The 18,684-nt window shown below is 56.6% G+C and overlaps 7 protein-coding genes across 7 annotated transcripts; 4 read left to right on the top strand and 3 right to left on the bottom strand.

Annotated features, from left to right (window-relative positions):
• Positions 1-976: 976 nt before the first annotated feature.
• Positions 977-1,813, bottom strand: BUD23 (18S rRNA (guanine1575-N7)-methyltransferase; the record flags this gene model as incomplete). The annotated part of the gene is made up of 1 exon (XM_064799419.1): positions 977-1,813. One exon carries the CDS (start codon positions 1,811-1,813, stop codon positions 977-979), a length of 837 nt encoding a protein of 278 aa, XP_064662174.1.
• A 497-nt stretch (positions 1,814-2,310) lies between these two features.
• SVP26 (erv26 superfamily protein) lies at positions 2,311-3,084 on the top strand (the record flags this gene model as incomplete). Its single annotated transcript, XM_064799418.1, has 2 exons — positions 2,311-2,331; positions 2,383-3,084. The coding sequence occupies 2 exons, from the start codon at positions 2,311-2,313 to the stop codon at positions 3,082-3,084; spliced, it is 723 nt and encodes a 240-aa protein (XP_064662173.1).
• An 846-nt stretch (positions 3,085-3,930) lies between these two features.
• LTR77_002158 (uncharacterized protein) lies at positions 3,931-6,495 on the bottom strand (the record flags this gene model as incomplete). The annotated part of the gene is made up of 2 exons (XM_064799417.1): positions 3,931-6,243; positions 6,292-6,495. 2 exons carry the CDS (start codon positions 6,493-6,495, stop codon positions 3,931-3,933), a joined length of 2,517 nt encoding a protein of 838 aa, XP_064662172.1.
• Positions 6,496-9,250: 2,755 nt separating this feature from the next.
• UME6 (DNA-binding transcriptional regulator ume6) lies at positions 9,251-11,266 on the top strand (the record flags this gene model as incomplete). Its single annotated transcript, XM_064799416.1, has 2 exons — positions 9,251-9,323; positions 9,384-11,266. The coding sequence occupies 2 exons, from the start codon at positions 9,251-9,253 to the stop codon at positions 11,264-11,266; spliced, it is 1,956 nt and encodes a 651-aa protein (XP_064662171.1).
• Positions 11,267-12,147: 881 nt separating this feature from the next.
• Positions 12,148-14,118, top strand: CDC6 (AAA ATPase; the record flags this gene model as incomplete). Its single annotated transcript, XM_064799415.1, has 2 exons — positions 12,148-12,199; positions 12,263-14,118. 2 exons carry the CDS (start codon positions 12,148-12,150, stop codon positions 14,116-14,118), a joined length of 1,908 nt encoding a protein of 635 aa, XP_064662170.1.
• A 628-nt stretch (positions 14,119-14,746) lies between these two features.
• Positions 14,747-16,441, bottom strand: GCD1 (Translation initiation factor eIF-2B subunit gamma; the record flags this gene model as incomplete). Its single annotated transcript, XM_064799414.1, has 1 exon — positions 14,747-16,441. The coding sequence occupies one exon, from the start codon at positions 16,439-16,441 to the stop codon at positions 14,747-14,749; it is 1,695 nt and encodes a 564-aa protein (XP_064662169.1).
• Positions 16,442-16,836: 395 nt separating this feature from the next.
• LTR77_002154 (uncharacterized protein) lies at positions 16,837-18,386 on the top strand (the record flags this gene model as incomplete). The annotated part of the gene is made up of 2 exons (XM_064799413.1): positions 16,837-17,715; positions 17,769-18,386. The coding sequence occupies 2 exons, from the start codon at positions 16,837-16,839 to the stop codon at positions 18,384-18,386; spliced, it is 1,497 nt and encodes a 498-aa protein (XP_064662168.1).
• Positions 18,387-18,684: the final 298 nt, after the last annotated feature.

Here is an 18,684-nt window from a genome sequence, read left to right as displayed (position 1 = left end):
TGGTCGCTCGCTTTATTATCCTCTAGCAACCATGAGCAACCACACTCTCTCCTCGTCTTTCTCCGCTTCGATCTCATCGTTCGCTTTTTCCACGACTGCCACGCCTGGCCAAACAGTCCAGGTAGCAACGACCGTTACATCTGCCTCCACCACATGTATCGCCACCCTGCAGGCGCAGATTCTGGACAATGGCTCGACAGCGTTGCTCGCCAACCCGACAGGAACCGGATACATCACCTTGAAGGATAGTTGCTCAACAGGTACCTCAGCGCCTGTCAGAGCTTCGACAAAGGCTCCAGTGACCGTGGTGAAGACAATCTATCAGCCGCAAAAGACCGCGGATGCAGCTGGTGGTGGAAGTCATAGAGCACTCTCTGGAGGAGAAGTAGCCGGGATCGTTCTTGCGATAGTGTCGGTCCTGGCAGCAGTATGCGGCGTTGTATTGGTTCTCTTACTGCGGCGGCGCCGGAGACGATCGCGAATGGATGCAACCGTAATGCCAAAAGATCTGGGCGATGACCGGAGCGATGAAGTGTCGCTGAGATGGGAGAAAGACGGGTCTGAAATCAAGGAGATGTCATGCCAGAAGGACCCAGTTGAGAAAGCTGGGGCTGAGGTGAAGGAAATGTCGAGCGAGAGAGATCCGGTCGAGAAGGCTTCTGAAGCTGAAGATCTCATGGAGGGTACTGCAGCGGGCACAGGACCTTTCGAAATGGGTGATAGCCGCTCGATCAGGAGAACGGACTGCACAGAAGAGCCTGTCGTATCGCCAATAGCGACAGACTCAGCGAGTAGAAGGAGCAGCTCCAGCGAGGCGTCAAGTCCCTACGAGACGATTGTCAGCCCATTGTGTAGCATACCACTGCCGAGTGGAAAGGGCTGAAGCAAACATACCTGTACATATTGGTAGAAAGGCTGTAATCGGGTATCACTGTTTAGAACACTCATCAAACTCATAATCGGATCATCGCAGCCATCAAAACGCCGTCTTCCGCTTCCTTCCCGTATACTTCGAATCATGCTTCACCACCCTCCCCTTCGCCTCCATCTGCGCCTTCTTCCTCATGATGTACGCTTTACTGCCCTTCTGCTTCTCAGGCGGGCCACCCTTGCGCTGCTTCTCCTTTCGCCGAGCATCCATGACATCGACATCGTGCATTCCGCTGACTGTGCCGGTGATGTCGCCGCCTCCGACAGTAAGCACGAGATACAACTTCACATTCTTCGTCTCCGGGTCATCTTCCAGGATACCGGCACCGAAGCCTGCCTTGACTGCGGCAGAAGAGATCATGTTTCGCTGCGCGTTATTCTTGGGATAGAACTGGCAGACTGCTTTGCCACCGCGTCTCAAGCTGGCATACAGTCCGTCAAAGAAGCGCTTTAGTCTCCTATCCGCAGAGTCCTCGTCCGAGCTCGACTCAGCGTTGCAAAGCCACTGGATCGCACTGATAGAAATAGCCGCGTCGAAAGACCCAGGCCGGAACGGTACTCCTTGCCCAATGTCCGCAAGTAGCATGTCACCCTCGACATCCCTCTGCAAAGCCTCGCTAAGCATGGAAGAACTGATGTCCATGCCAACCCACGTGTGAGGGCCACCATCGGCTTCGTCAGTGCTGGTAAGGATTTCGCCACTGAGTCCGGAACCGCAGCCAAGATCGAGGATGAAGGATGGTTCTGTCAAGTCCAGAAGCTCCAATGCGCGGTTCGTCATCGAGGCCTGGATCGAGCGGATCCGAGAGGAGGTGGTGTATTTTCGTGATTCGACATCGTTGTAGAAGAGGTCTGGCGGGAGGGTATCCTCCGGGCGGGACATGGTTGTGATGGAGGCGTAGGACTCTGCGATATGGTATTCCTCTTATACGTCGTCTTGATGCCTATGCGGCGGTCATTTTAGTCCTGCCATTGCAAAGATGGTGAAGATGCTCGAGCAAGACATATTTTTTGGTGTGGTTAGCTTCAACACATTTAATTGGCCAACAAGAGCGGAAGCTAACGGGTGCTCGGCTTGGCGGTTATGAGAAACCTTCATCACGCCTCCTGGCACCTTGAGATCACTTTGGAGCTCGGAGAAGAGGCAGATTCGACCACGACGGCCATTCTGCGAGACCTGGACTGACTTTTTCATGCCCGGTCTGTCCCGCCCCTTCTCCGTTCTCGAAAGTCGACATTAGATCTGCGAGTGCAGCAGCGCGACTTGACTTGCTCGCGCGGAGAACGCGCAGTGCTGGCTTATCGATAGCGGGCTGTTGACACTTGTCGAATGCCAGACAACTCTACAACAACACTGAATTGCATGGTAACTTAATAACAATGTGGGTTCTGCCGTTGATCGTAAGTCTGCCATACCACTCTATAATACACAACCACTAACAAGTTGGAAAGGGCTACCTCGGCCTTGCCCTAGGCTTCCTCTTCCTCACCCTAGCCATCGCCTCCGGCCTCTACTACCTCTCCGAAATCGTCGAAGAGCACACCGTCGTCGCCAAAAAGATCCTCACCCGCATGATCTACGCCGTCATCGCCGCCCAGCTCCTCCTCGCCGTCGTCGACAAGTTCCCGTGGTCCCTCAGTGCCCTGAGCATGGGCAGCCATCTGGTCTACATGCAGAATTTGAGGCGCTTCCCGATTGTCAAGCTGACCGATCCGGTATTCTTGGTCAGCTGTGTGCTGGTGTTGGCGAATCACTGGTTGTGGTTCAGACATTTTAGCGCGCCGCCGAAGTCGACGACGGGGAGGTACAATTACTATGAGCAGGCGGCACAGCCGTCGTTTACGGAGGTGGCGTCGTTCTTTGGGCTGAGCGTGTGGTTGGTGCCGTTCGCATTGTTCGTCAGCTTGAGCGCTGGCGAGAACGTGCTGCCGTCCATGGGCTCGGAATACGCGACAGGGCAAGGGAGCAGCTTTGTTTCGCCTGGTAGGGAGCCGGCGGCGAATGGGTACACGGGCCGGACGAGACATAAGAGGAGTAATACGCAGTCGGGAATGGCGAAGGTTGCTGTGAACAACGTCAAGGACTTCATAGGCGAAACGGGCGAAGTGATGGGCTTCTGGAAAGGCGAGCGGGCACGGCCGACGTATACGTGATGTGGCAGGCGCATATGAGTGATGAGCCGGAATGTTTCGACGAACATGGATATCACATACCTTCACCGGGCAGATGAGGAAGCGGTGGGGCCAGCAGCGGCGAATCCGCTGTGGACGAAACCGTACCACGCGCCCCCGAAATGCAGTTCATATGGACTCTAGATCGGGAGAATGCCATCTTGAGCGGAGCGCCGAAGAGAGCAGAGTCTGGAACACGTCCGCCTCTACCTCTACGAGAAGAACGTGGGATGATCGACGCCTTCGCACTCGCGACCGCAGCAGCCGCCTGGTACGGCTTCGCGCGCGCCTACAACGATCACAAACATCAACCACCAGGCGACGTAGCAGAAGAAGTGGCAGTCAGGTTCTGGCTTCTCCGTGACACCATCGCCTGCAATGAAGACTCTTGTTAGGCGATGCTGTTCCTACCATCTCGGAGAGCTATGCTATCCGCCTATTCCTCGCCTCTTCTCCGAAGAACAAAGTCCTACCCAGATGCTTCTGAATATACATACTCTCCTTATAGTCCAGACTGCGGAGACTGCCACTTCTACCACGTCGCCTGCCACGCAGCTTACGAAACAAAGCAAATTCAATGAGGCACAGTCGAAGCGCGTTTCACATTCATCTCATTGCACTCGTCAAGGTAAGCCAAACTACCTAACAACTATCCGAACCCCTCCCCATCACCCTCAAACCGCCCGCCCCATCAACCGAAATCCTTCCTCAACCATATCATCTTACGCAGAGTTGGGTATAACTAAAATATGCCAAAAGAGTAAAACAATGCAAGCGAATGTGTGTGCGTCTGCGTCGTGTCCTTCCGAAGCCCAAGTCCACCGTCCTCTACCGCATGACCCCATTGACCTCCACATCAAACCCCCTGCCCTTCTGCTGCAGCGCCTTAGCCAACATGATCTCCCTCATCCAATCGATCCGCTGATCCTTGTTCTTCACCGAAAAGTGATGCGTCTTCCCGCTCGCCGCCACCCGCCTATCCCCATCTCTACTCGGCACCAGTTGGAACGCGAAGGCGGTAGGGTCGTGCTCCCCGCCAGCTTTGCCGGCTTTCTCGGGACTACCGTTGCTGTTGTTGTTGTGTTTGATCGTGAAAGCCTTCATCGCCGCACTGAGCTTGTTGGTTGATGCCACCGAGGAGCAAGCGACGGCGTAGTTCTCGACGTTGATCGTGTCCTTTGCCACGGCGGATAGGCGCGCGGAGTCGTGCATGGCGAGCGAAGTGCCCTTGAGGCGGAAATGCGCGTCCTGCCATTCGTGGCGGAGCATCTTCGTGCGGCGCTTCTTCATCCAGCCGGCGTGCGTGCAGTCGGAGCCGTAGCCGAAGGTTTGCGTGTTCGGGACGTGGTGGGCTGGGTCGGGGATGGACTGTTTGCCCGACGAGGTGGCGCTGCTGGCGGAGTCGCTGCTGGGGTGGGCGCTCAAGCTGGGACGGGCGGAGGCACTGGTGGGGAGGACTTCGTGTTCTTTGACTGCGGCGAGAGGGGTCGCGGAGGGCCGGCGGTGGGATGTGGGAGTGATGCGGGTTGATTGAGAGCGGGAGAGGGGTGATTGCTGGCGGTACTGCATGTTGGGTGGGACGGACTGGGAGGTGTCTCGTGCAACGGGGCCGGTTGGGATGGCGGTGAGCGGGATGTCCATCTCTGAGGCTGGGGTGCCGAAGCGGTAGACGTCTGCTGGCGAGCCAGTGCGGCAGGAGTTGGCGGATCTTCCTGCGTTGACCGTGGGACCGGCACTGGGTGGTCGTGGGATCTCCAGCCGTGGTAGGTCTTTGTGACTTTCGCGTTGTACGGCTTTGTGGCTCTCCCGTTGTAAGGGTCTGTGGCTCTCCCGTGGAGCTGCAGTGTGTGAGCGTAGATTGGGGTTGAGGGATGGGTATGCTTGATAGTGCTGTGCTGGGAACAGTGGTACGGACTCAGAGCGGCCGATTGAGCCGGGATGGGCGAGCTCTTCTGGCGGCGTGGCTGGTCCGTCACTGGGTACCTGCATGTGCTGGAAGTTTAGGAACTGTCTGACGTTGTCTTGTGGATCGCGACTCTCCAAGTGATCAAGGTAGTGTTCATGTAATGCGAATTCGGGTAGATGTCCAGGACCAAGTGCGTCTGATGAGGCGACGAGCGATGGGACGACGTCAGACGTAAGCGTGCCGGACTCGTCGATCTGTTGCTTGTGAACGTTGGGAACGATGTTTGCTGCTGTGCCAGCGTTGCCAGGATCGCCGAAGACAAAGACGTGACCACCCTTTCGAGGGCTGATGGGAAAGGTACCCAGACCATGGTCGTCCTGAAGCTGTTTGATCTCGCGTTGCTGCCTTCTCCACTTGCCACACCGCTCTCCCTTGTCGCACTTGTGAGGCTTGGGCATAAGCTGTTCAATTGCGACGATGGAGACGGACTCTGCAGGTGTGACAATGTCGCGGTTCTTCGATGGCTTTCGACCTCGCCGTTTCTTACCAGCAGGGGCCGAGATTGGTGTGGCATCACCGTCGTCTGAGCTTCGGTTGGCTCCGCGACCTCGACTTGGCGATGAAGTAGGTACTGCGGTACATGGCCTGCTGACATCCTGGAACGGCGTTGGCTGTGGACTCAAGGCACCTTCACCACCGCGAAGCTGGCAGATCTCATTCCACAATGTCAGGCGCTTGCCGAGAGATTGGATATCAAGCTCCTTGAGATGCTCGAACTGCAGGTCCATGAGAGCAGCGCCACTGATGTCGTTGAGCTCAAAGGTATCGATGATGGGAGCGTCAATGTCCTTGGCAACCATCCAGTCGACGACTTGATGGGTGGTCCAGAACCTGACATAGTCTTCCTGGTAGTTGTCTGTGCACCGCGTCTCCGCCAGAGCAGCGTCTATCGAGAAGCTACCCTGCTGTTGCTGGCTGGTTGGTGTGACGGTGTCGTGGGAGAAGGCAGTCTCTGTCCTTGCCGGTGCCTCCTTGGGTAGCATGGGCGACATCTGCAAGGCATACTCGAAGTCAAGCTCAACTGAAGTCTGCGAAGCTCGGAACAGGTGAGGTCCCTTTGGACCCTCGACCGGCTTGAACCGGATCTCAAATTGTCTCTGACTTCGACCTGAGCTTGGAGTTGGCGCTTCATCGTAGGAAGATATGGTTGTCTGACTTCGTCTCCTGCTGTCCTCCTGAGGTGGTATTAGCAGATATCTATGGTAGTGCATGACTTCACCTACCGAATCGAAGCTGCGTTTATGACTTGCCTCCTCCTCAAACTCACTGTCCGTTTCGAAATCGGTGTCGAATATCTCTGTTGCCTCTGAGACTGGTCTTGCGGTTGATGATCGTGTCTCGAAAAATGAGTGTGTCTTTGAAGGTAGATAAACCTCCCGAGCCTTCCTACTCTCCCTTGACCTGGGAGACGCGGTGACGGCCTGCATCACGGCGACGTCCAATTCGTTTCTTGAGCGAATGTTGATCCTGTCGTCAGTCCAACGATCGCAATACCACAGCTGTCAGTGTATCATGCTGTATGTATGCAAGCGTGCGGCGTAGGAGAGACGGAAGGTCGCCTGGCGGTCTGCGCGGGCGAGGGCGCTACCGTCTGCTTCTATACCGGTGCATGAGTCCGCGAGATGTTGTGCTTCTGCATCCCCCGGTGCCGGCGCTAATCACAGGGTCGATCTCATGCTTGGGCTGTGTGCTAGGCCATCCAGACCCGCCAATCTTCGGAAGAAGGGTCCTCCTCGTCCCTGGATTCGTGACGAGCACCAGCATACCCTGTCACAGATCGAGCTCCGACGTCGTCCAGCAGATCCCAGCGGCTACAGGCTATTGGTTGTTGGGCGGAAGTCTAATGCATACTGAAACGAGTCACTGCCTGTTCCGGCGTGGATATGTGACCAAAATAACTTAATAAAGCAGGAGGAATGTGAGCAAATTAGCCATAGCATCTCTAGCTCGTGCTAGAGCAGGGTCTCCAACGCCTCGTCGATCTTCAAGGCTCGCGTCGTCCCGGACGGCCAGCAGAAAGACTTCCGGATGTCGAGACGACTGCTGATCATCAAGGGTTCACAACGTCCTCAGAGGTGGAGCAGTTCACAGGCTCTCAATGTAAGCGCTTGAACACAGAATATGCAGACACTTGAACATGGCAGGCTCGTCGTTGCACAGCCTGCCACGCTATTACACACGTGCGAGTGGTCGCATGTTAAAGTGCTTGCATGAAGCAAGGGCCTGTGTTTCCATACGACGGTGATGAGAGAAGATGGACCTCTCGTACCACAAAGCCACCTCGTGCACGATATCACGGGTTGACAGACATGCGGCCATGCATTTGCGGAGGTCACTCGCGCACACCTCGGTTCCAATGGATCATCAAGATCCAGGAAAACTTGATAGAGCTAATCAAGCCGACGACAGCCTTCAGCCGGGACAACAATGTCTGAAGTGGAGTCGCGTCCGAGTCGATCCCCAGCCACGTCGTATCGAAGGATACCACTTCGGGTGCCACGGCGAAAGAGCGTCTTGAGCTTGCAGGCGGTCGAGAACGACCAGATGCTCGGTATCCAATGATGACCGGGAACGGTGAGAGTGAGTTGCCGTTGGGCAAGCGTCTCATATGTCGAGTCAAGGCGTTGTGGGTGCTGGACGTGAGGCGCACACCACGGGGACGTGATGCTGTATGTGAGCACGAGTCATCTCGATCCAGAACCTCGCCGAACGCTGTGATGGCTTCAGCCTTTCCATGTTGCCATGGGAAAGCTTGCGACGTCGAGAAAGGTGTGTGGGATGTCGTCGCAGTTCGAGTAATGGCCGTGCGTGGGATGGGGATGGCGGGCGGGGTCGGCACGCCTCGGGATCTTCTTTCAACGGGCACGAGCGATCTGGTTGGACGCTGGTCGCGACTTTCATGACTTTCATCACGCCGCTAAAGCAACGCTAAAGCAACTTCTCGACTTTGTCACTCTCTCAGTGCAACCATTCAGCGCTTCCAAGGCGCTCACAGCAGAGCGTCACGGCCTTGATCCACTGCGACGCCTTCCCAATCGCGACTATTATGGCCACATCTGGACATTCACCGAAGTATCGACATTCCTGTCGGCGCAATAGCCCGCGAAGGCCGCTCGCAGTGTCTGGTGAGAAGTAAGACTTTGGTAGAGCAAGAACGTGACTGAACGTGACCAAGACGCAACCGACGCAGGTTCAAGATATGCTGTGCGACTGCCATGGCATGCTATCACTCTGCAGGCCGCTGCACGCATCTGCAACGCTACAGAGACGAAGAACCGGTTGCAGCTGCACAATCAGATCCCCGCGTAGCAGCGAACCGTATCGGGCAGTTGCTCCAAAGCGAGGGCTAACGCAGACCACTTTAATCACCATTCTCCAAGCGAGCTTACTGAACGACGGCGATCTTTTAATGAAGACCTGAATGCCGCGATTGATGACGACGACGAGCGAAGAACAAGCGAGTAGGCAGCTGGTCGCCGGCTTCACAGGCTGCTGCAACGGCTGGTCGTTGACCGCCATTCTCAACAATTGTACGAGTCTACCCACAATTTCCCATGCTGTGCCATACAGACACACATGTCGTGGGGTATGCAGAATCAAGGTTTGGCCAGAGCAGTTCGTCAATCTGTCCGCAAGGCCAGTCGGGAGGTCGGAAGGCGGCTCGAGGCAGCCTCCACAACCTTAGCGAGTCCATCCAAGGACACAGACCTGCAGCCACTCTACGCCTCCACGAATCGCGACAGTCACATGCTACACCCCACCAACACATTTAGCAAGAATTGATTCCGCTTTCTGGACAGGTCCCCACTTAACGCACTTTTCCGCCTGCCCTGCCATTAATAGAACGAGGTCTTTTTGGGAGCAATATCGTCCGAACGCGGGATATAAGGTACTGTTGACAGCCACCGAGTCGCCCTCCTTTGCGACGACCAGCACAACCTCTGTCCGACTAATTTGCCCTCTTTTTCCCTTCCCTTGTGCGTGTTCCTCTCTGCCCTCGCCCGCTGGTCAGGCCTGGTGCGCTATTCGTTAATCTCGAGGAACCCGGTCGTTCGTCGTTTTTCCCGCGTACCCTTGTTCGCGTTCCTGCCATTGTCCGACCTTCCCTCTGGAGTCGCTGCCAGTTTGTTTTGTACATATCCTTTCATGTCTTCAGCAGCGCAAGGGAAACAGCCCTCCAAGATGGCTGCCGCGAAGCATGCGACCTCAGCAGAATCCAAGGCCGCCGCGAAGATGCACAGACGATCGCGGTCGGGTACGTCCCTTCTGGGGTGCATGATCGCTGAGCTATGACGATGCTAATCCGTTGTTTCAGGTTGCTTTACATGTCGACTGCGGCGGAAGAAGTGTGAGGAAGGTAGGCCATCTTGCAAAGCGTGTCGGCACCTGGGGCTGGTTTGCGACTACAAGCGACCCATGTGGTGGAGCAGTGGCGACCAGCGACGACAGCAGAAGGAGCACATCAAGCAGATCATCAAGCGCACGCAGCTGTCGAAGAAGAGCGCGCAGACTCCGTCGCAACCTTCGCACCAGCACCAGACGACTCCGCCGAGCTTGTGCCATTCTGTTCCAACGTCAGCGGACTATTACCCAGACTCATTACCGCAAACGCGCGCGCCTTCTGTGGGCTCACCTTACTCCGGTGGCGGTTATGACTATGCGCACATTTCGCCCGATGGCTACTTCTCAATGCCTCCCCCACCGCAACCGATGGTGCACCACCCACAGTATCCGATGTTTTCGCCTTACGAAATTGACATCAAGACCGAGCGCCAGATCTTCGTCAACGACGTTCCCACCCGGAGAGATTCGACTATATCAACTTTCAGCACTTTCCAGCCACCGCCTGCACAGGATGGCATGCCCGCGTATCCGGCCGACAGCTGGGTGCAGCAGGAGTACCATGACACGATCCATGAGACCTTCAATGAGGAGCCAGTGGATTTCAACTTCTTTGAGTTCCCGCATGACTCGTTAAGTCCAAACCACGAAGCAGTCATCAACGTCGAGGAGTGCGATCAGTATCTGCTGAACCACTTCTTCGACAAGGTGCTGAAGCTGATCTTCCCGATACTGGATGCGAATCAACATGGTTCTGCGCGCGCCGATGTGATTCTGCCGGCGCTGGAGTCCAACACGGCATACTTGCACTGCTGTCTCAGCATAGCCGCGGCGCACATGAAGGCGACGCAGTCATTAGACAGCGAGCAGCTCGAGAAAGACATCGTTCGCCACCGGTACGTTGTCATTTCGGAGCTGTGCGCAGCGCTGAGTCAAGACACCAACCACGCCGGCATCCTGGAAGCGACTCTCGGCATGATCTTTTTCGAGTGCTCAGTCGGGCGACCGGACGATGCGCTGCCTGAGATCCCATGGCACCAGCATTTCCAAGCTGTGACGAACCTCGTGCAGAAGCTCGATCTGCCGACTACCGTGCTTGGTCTTGCTGGCAGCGCTCAGAAGCCTCCGTTCAATATGGCGTTGACTTCCTGGATCGACATCCTGGGCTCCACAATGCTTGGACGGTCACCTGCCTTCTCGGACATGTACCGCGACCTCAACATGAGCCACGGCAGCGCCGGCCTGTACGAGCTGATGGGCTGCGACGACAAAGTCATGTTCCTGATCTCCGAAGTCGCCTGTCTCGACGTGCAAAAAAACGACGGCCTGAACGAAATCATGCTCTGCAAGTACGTCGAGGTCCTGGCCCGCGAGATCCGGCAGCTGGAAGTGGCTTCCAATACCGTAACGACCTGCTTCTCCGGCACCGGCGCCATCCGGCCCAAACAGCTCGCCACGAACATCACCGCCATCTTCCGCGTCGCCGCACGCATCCACCTCTGCTCCCTCGTGCCGGGCTACTACTTCAGCCAACCCAGCACTTGCCACCTCATCTCCGAATTCTCCACCCTCATGGACTTCATCCCGGCGGGCCCAGAAGGTTTCGATCGCTCCCTCGTCTGGCCCCTCTTGGTCGCCGGCGCCAATTCCACCGCCGTCTCACCTTTCCGCTCCATGTTCGAGGCCCGCTGTCACAGCCTCGGGGACGCGGCGAATTTTGGATCTTTCGGCAGGATCCGCGAATTGCTCAAGGATATCTGGCAGCAGAACGACGCCATCTCAGCCCGAGGGGAGTGCCAGGGCGTCCACTGGCGGGACGTGATGCAGCAGAAGAACTGGGACTTCTTGCTCATTTAGAGCTTGATGTCCTGGATTTGTGTGCCCTTGATGGGTTTCTTCTTCTTCTGCTGGTCATCCTGGCCTGGCACTCTTTGTTCCCTCATAGTGGGCTACTAATTTCCACCCAACGGACCATGTGTTTTACGACTTCTTTTCGACGCATAGCGATGGCGTTCTTTTCGGGCTAGTGAGCCTGCTGGTTTTTGACGGGATGGAAGACATCCTGCTTTTTTCACGATATACCCACTAACGCTTCGGCCTTCGTTGGAGGGCGGGCATTTCGATTTCGGTCGTTTGAGACGACGTCTTGATGGAGGGGTGGAGGGAAGGCTTGACGGTGATGATGCGCTCCATGAGCCTGAACTAGTGCAGCTCTCGGGTCATGGATGGGAGGGAGGACGGGAGGGGGACGAGGTTATGGAGATAGGAGACGATGAATGAACATGATCAAACGTCTTGACCTGTGCCTTTTTCTCTTGTGATGGTGGATAGGATGGACAGTAAGGGAATGTCCTCGCAGGAGAGCTTGATGATGAGATGATCCCGCCGGAAGATGCCGAAGAGGCGATACAGCGGCTCCTCCCTGTGTGCTCTTCCAACCAATTTGACCAACCTCATGAGCGTTCCAGGTTTCCACGCTACGGACCGACGACCATAACATCTGCTAGGTCATGTACATGTATTGATAACACAAATGCATGTGGTGTCTGTTGAGCACGTGAAGTTGGGAAGGGAGGCCTGAGGTCTGAGCTTCCAGCCCCACCACTTCACGCGCATCGCGTCTCCATCGGCGCTTGCTTCGCGTCGTCCCTTTCATCTTCAGCATCGCGACTTCTCTGCTTCTTCTGCAACACATCGCAACTGCCCATTGTTGTACGAAGACCAGAGCAACCGCAAACATGGTGTCGACTGTACTAGGCAAGAGGTCTCGAGCAACCGCAGAAGGCGCTGGTGAGTACGATCGCAGCTGCCACCGTCGAGGTGGAAAGCGCAGCGGGACTAATATCTCGATAGCAGCAGCAGAGGGAGTCGCGACGCGCTCGAAGCGGCGCATCGTCTTGAACGAGCCGAACGACGAGAACAGCAACCCCTTCCAATCGTCTGAGAACGGCGATGTGGACGAAGCTGGAGAAGATGGCGACAGACCCGCGAAGAAGACGCGTCGTGGAGCTGCAGGAAGAGCTGTACCACACAAACATGGCGCACCAGAACAGCGTGTTGCAGTCTCGCCAGCCAAGATCAACGCGCATTTCAAAGTCGGCAAGGCGGCGATACATGTCTACGAAGATGGGAAGAGCAATCCCAAATCAACACCTTCGACGCCCAGACATCGCGACGCGCTCTCGAAGAAGGTGCCAATCACTCCACACCACCGTGCTCTTCTTGCCACCAGCCAGATTACTCCCAGGACACCGAAGACACCTACCACCCCATCCAACGCGACCAGCGCGGTCTACAATCAAGCACGGCAGCTGTTCTCGCGGTCATCGAATCCTGGGAAGCTAATCGGACGAGATGAAGAGAGGCAGCAACTCTCGCAGTTCGTTAGTACGAGCCTGGAGTCAAAGTCTGGAGGATGTCTGTATGTGTCTGGGCCTCCAGGCACCGGGAAGAGCGCGCTTGTGGACGAGGTTCTCCAGCAGTTCAACGATACGCCCAACCTCACCTTCTCGACTATCAACTGCATGAGCGTCAAGACGACCAAGGATCTGAGCGGGAAGCTGTGTGAAGATCTAAGCCTGGAAGAGGACTCTGGATTCGACTACCTAAAATCATGCTTCGTCAGAGGAAAAGCAAAGGACAGCAGGAAGTACCTGGTCATCCTGGATGAGGTTGACACACTGGTGGATCTGGATCTGGAGCTGCTGTACGACTTGTTTGCATGGTCGATGATGCCTTCTTCGCGACTCATACTTCTCGGGATCGCAAACGCGCTGGACCTGACAGACCGTTTCCTGCCACGCCTGAAGAGCCGCAGTCTGAAACCAGAACTACTCCCGTTCATGCCATACTCTGCTGGGCAGATCGCCGAAGTGCTTACACTGAAGTTGAAGACTTTGTCCGACGCTGTACAGACCCCACTCCTTCATCCGACTGCCATCCAGTTCTGCGCGAAGAAAGTGGCAGGCCAGACTGGAGATCTGCGAAAAGCGTTCGACATCTGCCGACGTGCCATCGATCTCGTGGAGCAGGAGACGAAGGAGAACGACGTGAAGCTCGCACTCCAGGACAGCCCTTCCAAAACTCCTCTGATGGAGAACATCAACCTCTCATCACCACCCACGCCTCGCTCTCCTACCAAGCACGAAGCCCGGCCAGCTTACACTATCGACACCGCACCAAAAGCCACCGTCGCGCATGTCGCAAAAGTCACATCACAAGTCTTCGGCAACGGCACGACCCAACGCCTCGCAACCCTCAACCTCCAGCAGAAAGCTGTCCTCTGCTCCCTCTCCGCGCTCGAGAAGCGCAAACAATCCCAGCAACTCGACCGCGCCGTCTTCGCTACGCCATCGAAACGCAACACCACTGCTCCCTCGATCAAGCAGCTCTTCGACGCATACACCAGCCTTTGCAACCGCGAGAGCCTGCTCCATGCGTTGACCAACACTGAGTTCCGCGACATTGTTTCGGGGCTCGAGACGCTCGGGCTGTTGGCAGCGGTGGAAGGGAAGGCGGGGAGTTTTGCACTGCCAATGACGCCGAGCAAGACGCCTAGCCGGAGGGGTAAGGGTGGGTTTGGTTCTGTGGGGGCGGGGGACGAGAGGAGAATTGCTAGTGTGGTGGGGAGGGGGGAGCTTGAGGGGGCATTGGATGGGGCTGGAGCGGTGATGCTCAGGGATATCCTGGAGGGTGGGGGCTTGATCTGATGATTGGTAGTGAAGCGATGACGGGAGGCCGATCTGTGCTACTGCGTACCAGCGGGCTTCGGTTTTGGCTTAGCGAGGCACGGCGTTTGCAAAGACACTTCTAGTTCTATGGATGATGTACAGACAATGATTCTGCCAAGCACACCTCCATCCCTTCCCTTTGTCTACACTGGTAGGATGCTCACATCACACGACTAGCTCACGCCGCGTATCACGGCGTACGGACGCGCAACACACCGGCAACAGCTAGCCACGGCCAGTGGATGGCATTGCTCGTCATTGTAGCACGACTAGCTGATGCTGCATTTGGCGCAGCACACGGCAGTTTGACCGGAAACAGGTGTCGTGGTCATTGTGCTTCTGGCTGATTTGATTGGATTGTAACGTGACACCGCTAGGTTTTGTTGCAGGTCGTGATAGTCACCATGTATTATGTCATTTTGGCGGACGCGTGGTGAAATCATTGCTCGGCGGAAGCGTACGGCTAGTGGAGGTTGCATGGCAGGGCGTTATCGTTTGTTGCACTGCAGGCAGAGGCTTCGATCGTGGCGGATGGGTTTCTCGGCGAAGGAGCGTGAAGCTGATGTGTAGCAAGAACTTCTTCCATGCTTCATATAAACCGTGAGCATTACTCTTCCTCCTCCATCTCCTCATCCTCCCCACCAAACCCACCCTCCTCATCCCCCTCAGTATCGAACCCCATCATCTTCTCCCCTTTGGCCTCCGTACCCGCCTCGACGACATAGTTCGGCGCCACCTCGCACTCCGTCAGCCGCGTCCTCTCCTCCTCCTCATCCGCAGCACCTTTCTTCTTCTTGCCCTTCTCCGCCTTCTCCCCACTTTCCTGGCCTTCCGCCGGCGGCACAGCCTTCACCCCTTCTATCCTCGCTCGCCTCCCGATTACACACCCATGCAGCACAACCCCGTCGCCGACCACAACGCCTTCCATTAATAAGCTCTTCGTGATCCGCACGTTCTTGCCGATCTCGCAGCCAGCGCCGATGACGCTTTCTTTGACGTTACTGCGGAAGCCTAGCTTGACGTTCTCGCCGACTAGGCAGTCTTCGGCGGAGACGCGGGTTTGTTGCTCCAGCTGCGCGGAGGGATGGACTTTGTGTTCAGGTGAGAGGGGGTGCGTGAGGGGTTGTCTGGCGAGGTGTAGGGAGAGGGAGAGGAGTTGGGGGGTTGTGTCGCAGCGGCGGATCAAGCTGGGGGCCGGAGAGGGCTGAACATAGGCTAGCAAAGGCGGGATGGTGAGAGGGGTTTTGGCAGGAGCCGCGTTGACGTGAACGCGAGAGGCGAATTGAGGTGTTGGTTGAACAGGAGCAGGGCGGGAGGATTTGGTGGAGGAGAGGTCGGACGCGGAAATATGGTCGTCGGGGTCTTCGGCGCCGTTATCCGTGGAAGTGCTGGTTGGTGGTGGTTCAAGGACTTCACGTAGCCCTACTTTGTCCGCCAGGCCGTCCTGCCAGCCCGCTTTTGCCCACCAGCCCAGTACATCCTCAGAAATCGAGTCGAAGCGGTCGTTGACCCGTGCGAAGTCTTTCACCCATTTTGGAAAGATGTAAACGCCAGAGTCTCGCCACTTCATCCTCATCTTCACCCTGCCACGTCTGTCCATAAGACTCTGCCTTAGCCTCAAGTACCCCTTGTCGCCCTCCAACTTGTCGTTTAGAGTGTCGGTCGGCATATTGAAGACCACCTCCTCAACTCCCTCCCTCAGCGACCCCTGCGGCGGCGGCACACTTGGCTTAGCAATCTGCACCGTAGCCAGAAAATCCGTCTCATCTTTCTTCGTGCTCACACCCTCCAGCCCATGCGTAGGATATAACATCACCATGCCTCCGGCCTTCCTCCTCGACTTGCTCGACCCAGCAGCCAGCGGATTCAGCGTCATCCATTGCTGCACCAGTCGTGTCCCCTCCAGCTCCGAGACGAAATCACAAGGCAACACCACGAAATCGCCGACAATCGCCTTCTGCACCTCCTCCAGTCTCAATAGCTCCCCTGTGCCCGACGTCTGCGACAGCTCCGCCGGCGCCAAGATCTCAGGCTTCGGGTTAGGAAGGCTCGTGAGTGCTGGGTTGGTGGCGAGTGCGGCTTCCAATGGCTGTGCTGACTCCGGTGGCGTGATGAGGGTGATGTCTGTCACGCCCATGCGGTAACACCAGTCCAAGGGGTACCATACCATAGGCCGGTTGGCGATAGGGATGAGGGCTTTGGGCAGGTCTTTCGGCGTGCTGGTGAAGGTGTTGAGCGAGACGCCGGGGCCGCAGAGGATGAAGGCTTGAAGGCCGGGGGTGGGGAGGGTTGCGTGAGGCATGTTAAGTTCAAGTCCAGGTGTTGTCTCTTAAAAGATTGAAGATATATTCTTTCTGAAATGTGTCGAAAGTCCAAACCAAATTCTGGTGATGCTGGCGCGCTTCAAGTGCTTTTTGGCGGCAGGTGATCGGCATGTGTATTGGCCAGTGACACTCTGGAGCATTCGGTCAGGTCGGTTGTTCGATGATTTTAGTCAGTCGATAGTCAAGGTTCGTTGGGTTGTTGCATGTATTTTCACGTGAATGACTCGAGGGAGGAAGCTGTTCGGCTCGGGCCAATCACATGCGTTGCCAGCCACTTGTTACACCAGCCATCTGGATCAACAGCCCGCCAAACATGCGCTCAAGCACTCCCACTTCCATTCCAATGCGCTGCAATAGCATGTAGTCGCAAACAATGTCCTATGACTACCGGAGAACTACTACACGCTCGACAAACTCCGGCAACCGACCCGGACGACGAGGCTACCTCCCCCCTCCCCCATCAAGTCGCGGCAATGCGAGCGGACATTCGGTGTTCGGGTACTGGGTGCCCTTGGTTGTGACAGGGACGATCGCGATTGGAGGGCTGGCAGCATGGATCTGGAGCGAACGGTCGGACAGTGAGGACGACGACTACCCGCACGAGAAGCCTCCGCGACCACAGACCGGGGTGGGTGCGTCGTATCCAACACAAGGCTCGCAACCGTACCCTGGGCCTCCACCACCAGGACAACAAGGCGGGTATGCAGCGGGACCAGCGCCTCCACCGCCGCCAGGGGGAGAAGCTTCGAGTTACTACAACCAGACGACGACCACCACAAGCGAGAGCCGGGACGTCAATGTCCAGCAAGACGCCGGTTGGTACGGACGAGTGGCAGGCGCAATGAAGCGTACACCTTCGCCGCAGCAGTTCTTCGACTCGACTTCGAAGCAGGTTGCAGCAGGAATGGCGGCAGCAGGAGCGGCGCTGGGCAGTATCATGGAAGGCAGCGATGAAGAGTTCGACGAGCGAGGCAATAGACGGCGAAGCCGAAGCAGCAGACGCGACAAGCGGACGGATGAAGGCTTCAGCGACCATGAGCGCTGGAGCGAGGAGGCTGATGAGCGCCAGCGCGTATCGTCCAGCGCTGTCGAGGCTGAGAGCGAACGAAGAGCCGATACTGCGCGAAGCCTGAGAGACGAGAAGGGCAAGCGGAGTGCGAAGAAGACCGTCGCTATCGTTGTGAGCGCCGATACGAACGCAGACATCGGCTACAATAACGACTCGAGCGCCGAGTTTACGACCGAACATGCCGTAAGCCATAGCATCTCTGACGTATCAAACCAGGCCTTGCTAACACTCTCCAGTCGATCCTCTCCCACCTCCCCTCCACTCACGACCCTTCCACGACCGACCTCTTCGTCCTCATCTACTCACCCGGCCTGACAACCCTCCCACCCCTCTCTTACCGCCCAGGTCCACAATCCACAATGGGATCCTCCTATTCCCAAATCTCCACCCCCGCCGTCACCCCAGGCTCCGAGCTCCAATCGATGTCTCCCCGCCCTGCTGCTGCCGACGGCCCCTCTTCGCAGTTCAATGCACTCTACAGCCAGTCTCTCGCCCTCGTCTCCTCGCCCACGCAGATCCTACCTTTCACGACTCCAGATGGCTTCGTTCACATTCTCCGGCACCTCGCCCCGCAGCTGGTCTACGTGAGCGATGCGCTTGCCGGAGAGGAAGGCGACGCCGTGGCGCAATTAAAGGGATGGGTCGGGCATACAGTCCTGGTGGCTGGCGACGAGGGGTTTGGTGGTTTGGTGGACACGGACACTGATACAGATGAGGAGGGAAGACGGAGGAAGGGAGGAAAGGAGCGGTGGTGGGAAGATGCTAGTTTTGTGGGGTTGGGAAAGGATGTGGAGGTTGTGGACGCTGCTAGGGTGGGAGAGGATTGGGGGAGGAGGGTTGGGGGAAGGCAGTGAAGGGACCCGAGCACGATGGTGTGGGATACATAGGAATGATGAAAATCTGGAAATGATGATTATTTCCTATCGCGATAGCACGCTGGAGCTTGGAAATAGTGTAGAGAATAGGATACCACGAACGAATGTATTGTCGATATTTTCCAACAACTGATACTCGCATTCAGCATCGTCTCTGCTATGGTCCTGGGCGGCATGAACTCGCCACATGATCTGCTCGTCCGTGCTTGCACCGTCACATCATAGTCCATCTGCAACATAGACTACCCTGTCCAACCTGCTCATTCTTTCTCCCGGG

This window comes from Saxophila tyrrhenica (assembly GCF_035928015.1).
Source record: "Saxophila tyrrhenica strain CCFEE 5935 chromosome Unknown scaffold_3, whole genome shotgun sequence".
NCBI lineage: Eukaryota > Fungi > Ascomycota > Dothideomycetes > Mycosphaerellales > Extremaceae > Saxophila > Saxophila tyrrhenica.
This window is presented reverse-complemented; position numbering and strand designations above follow the sequence as displayed.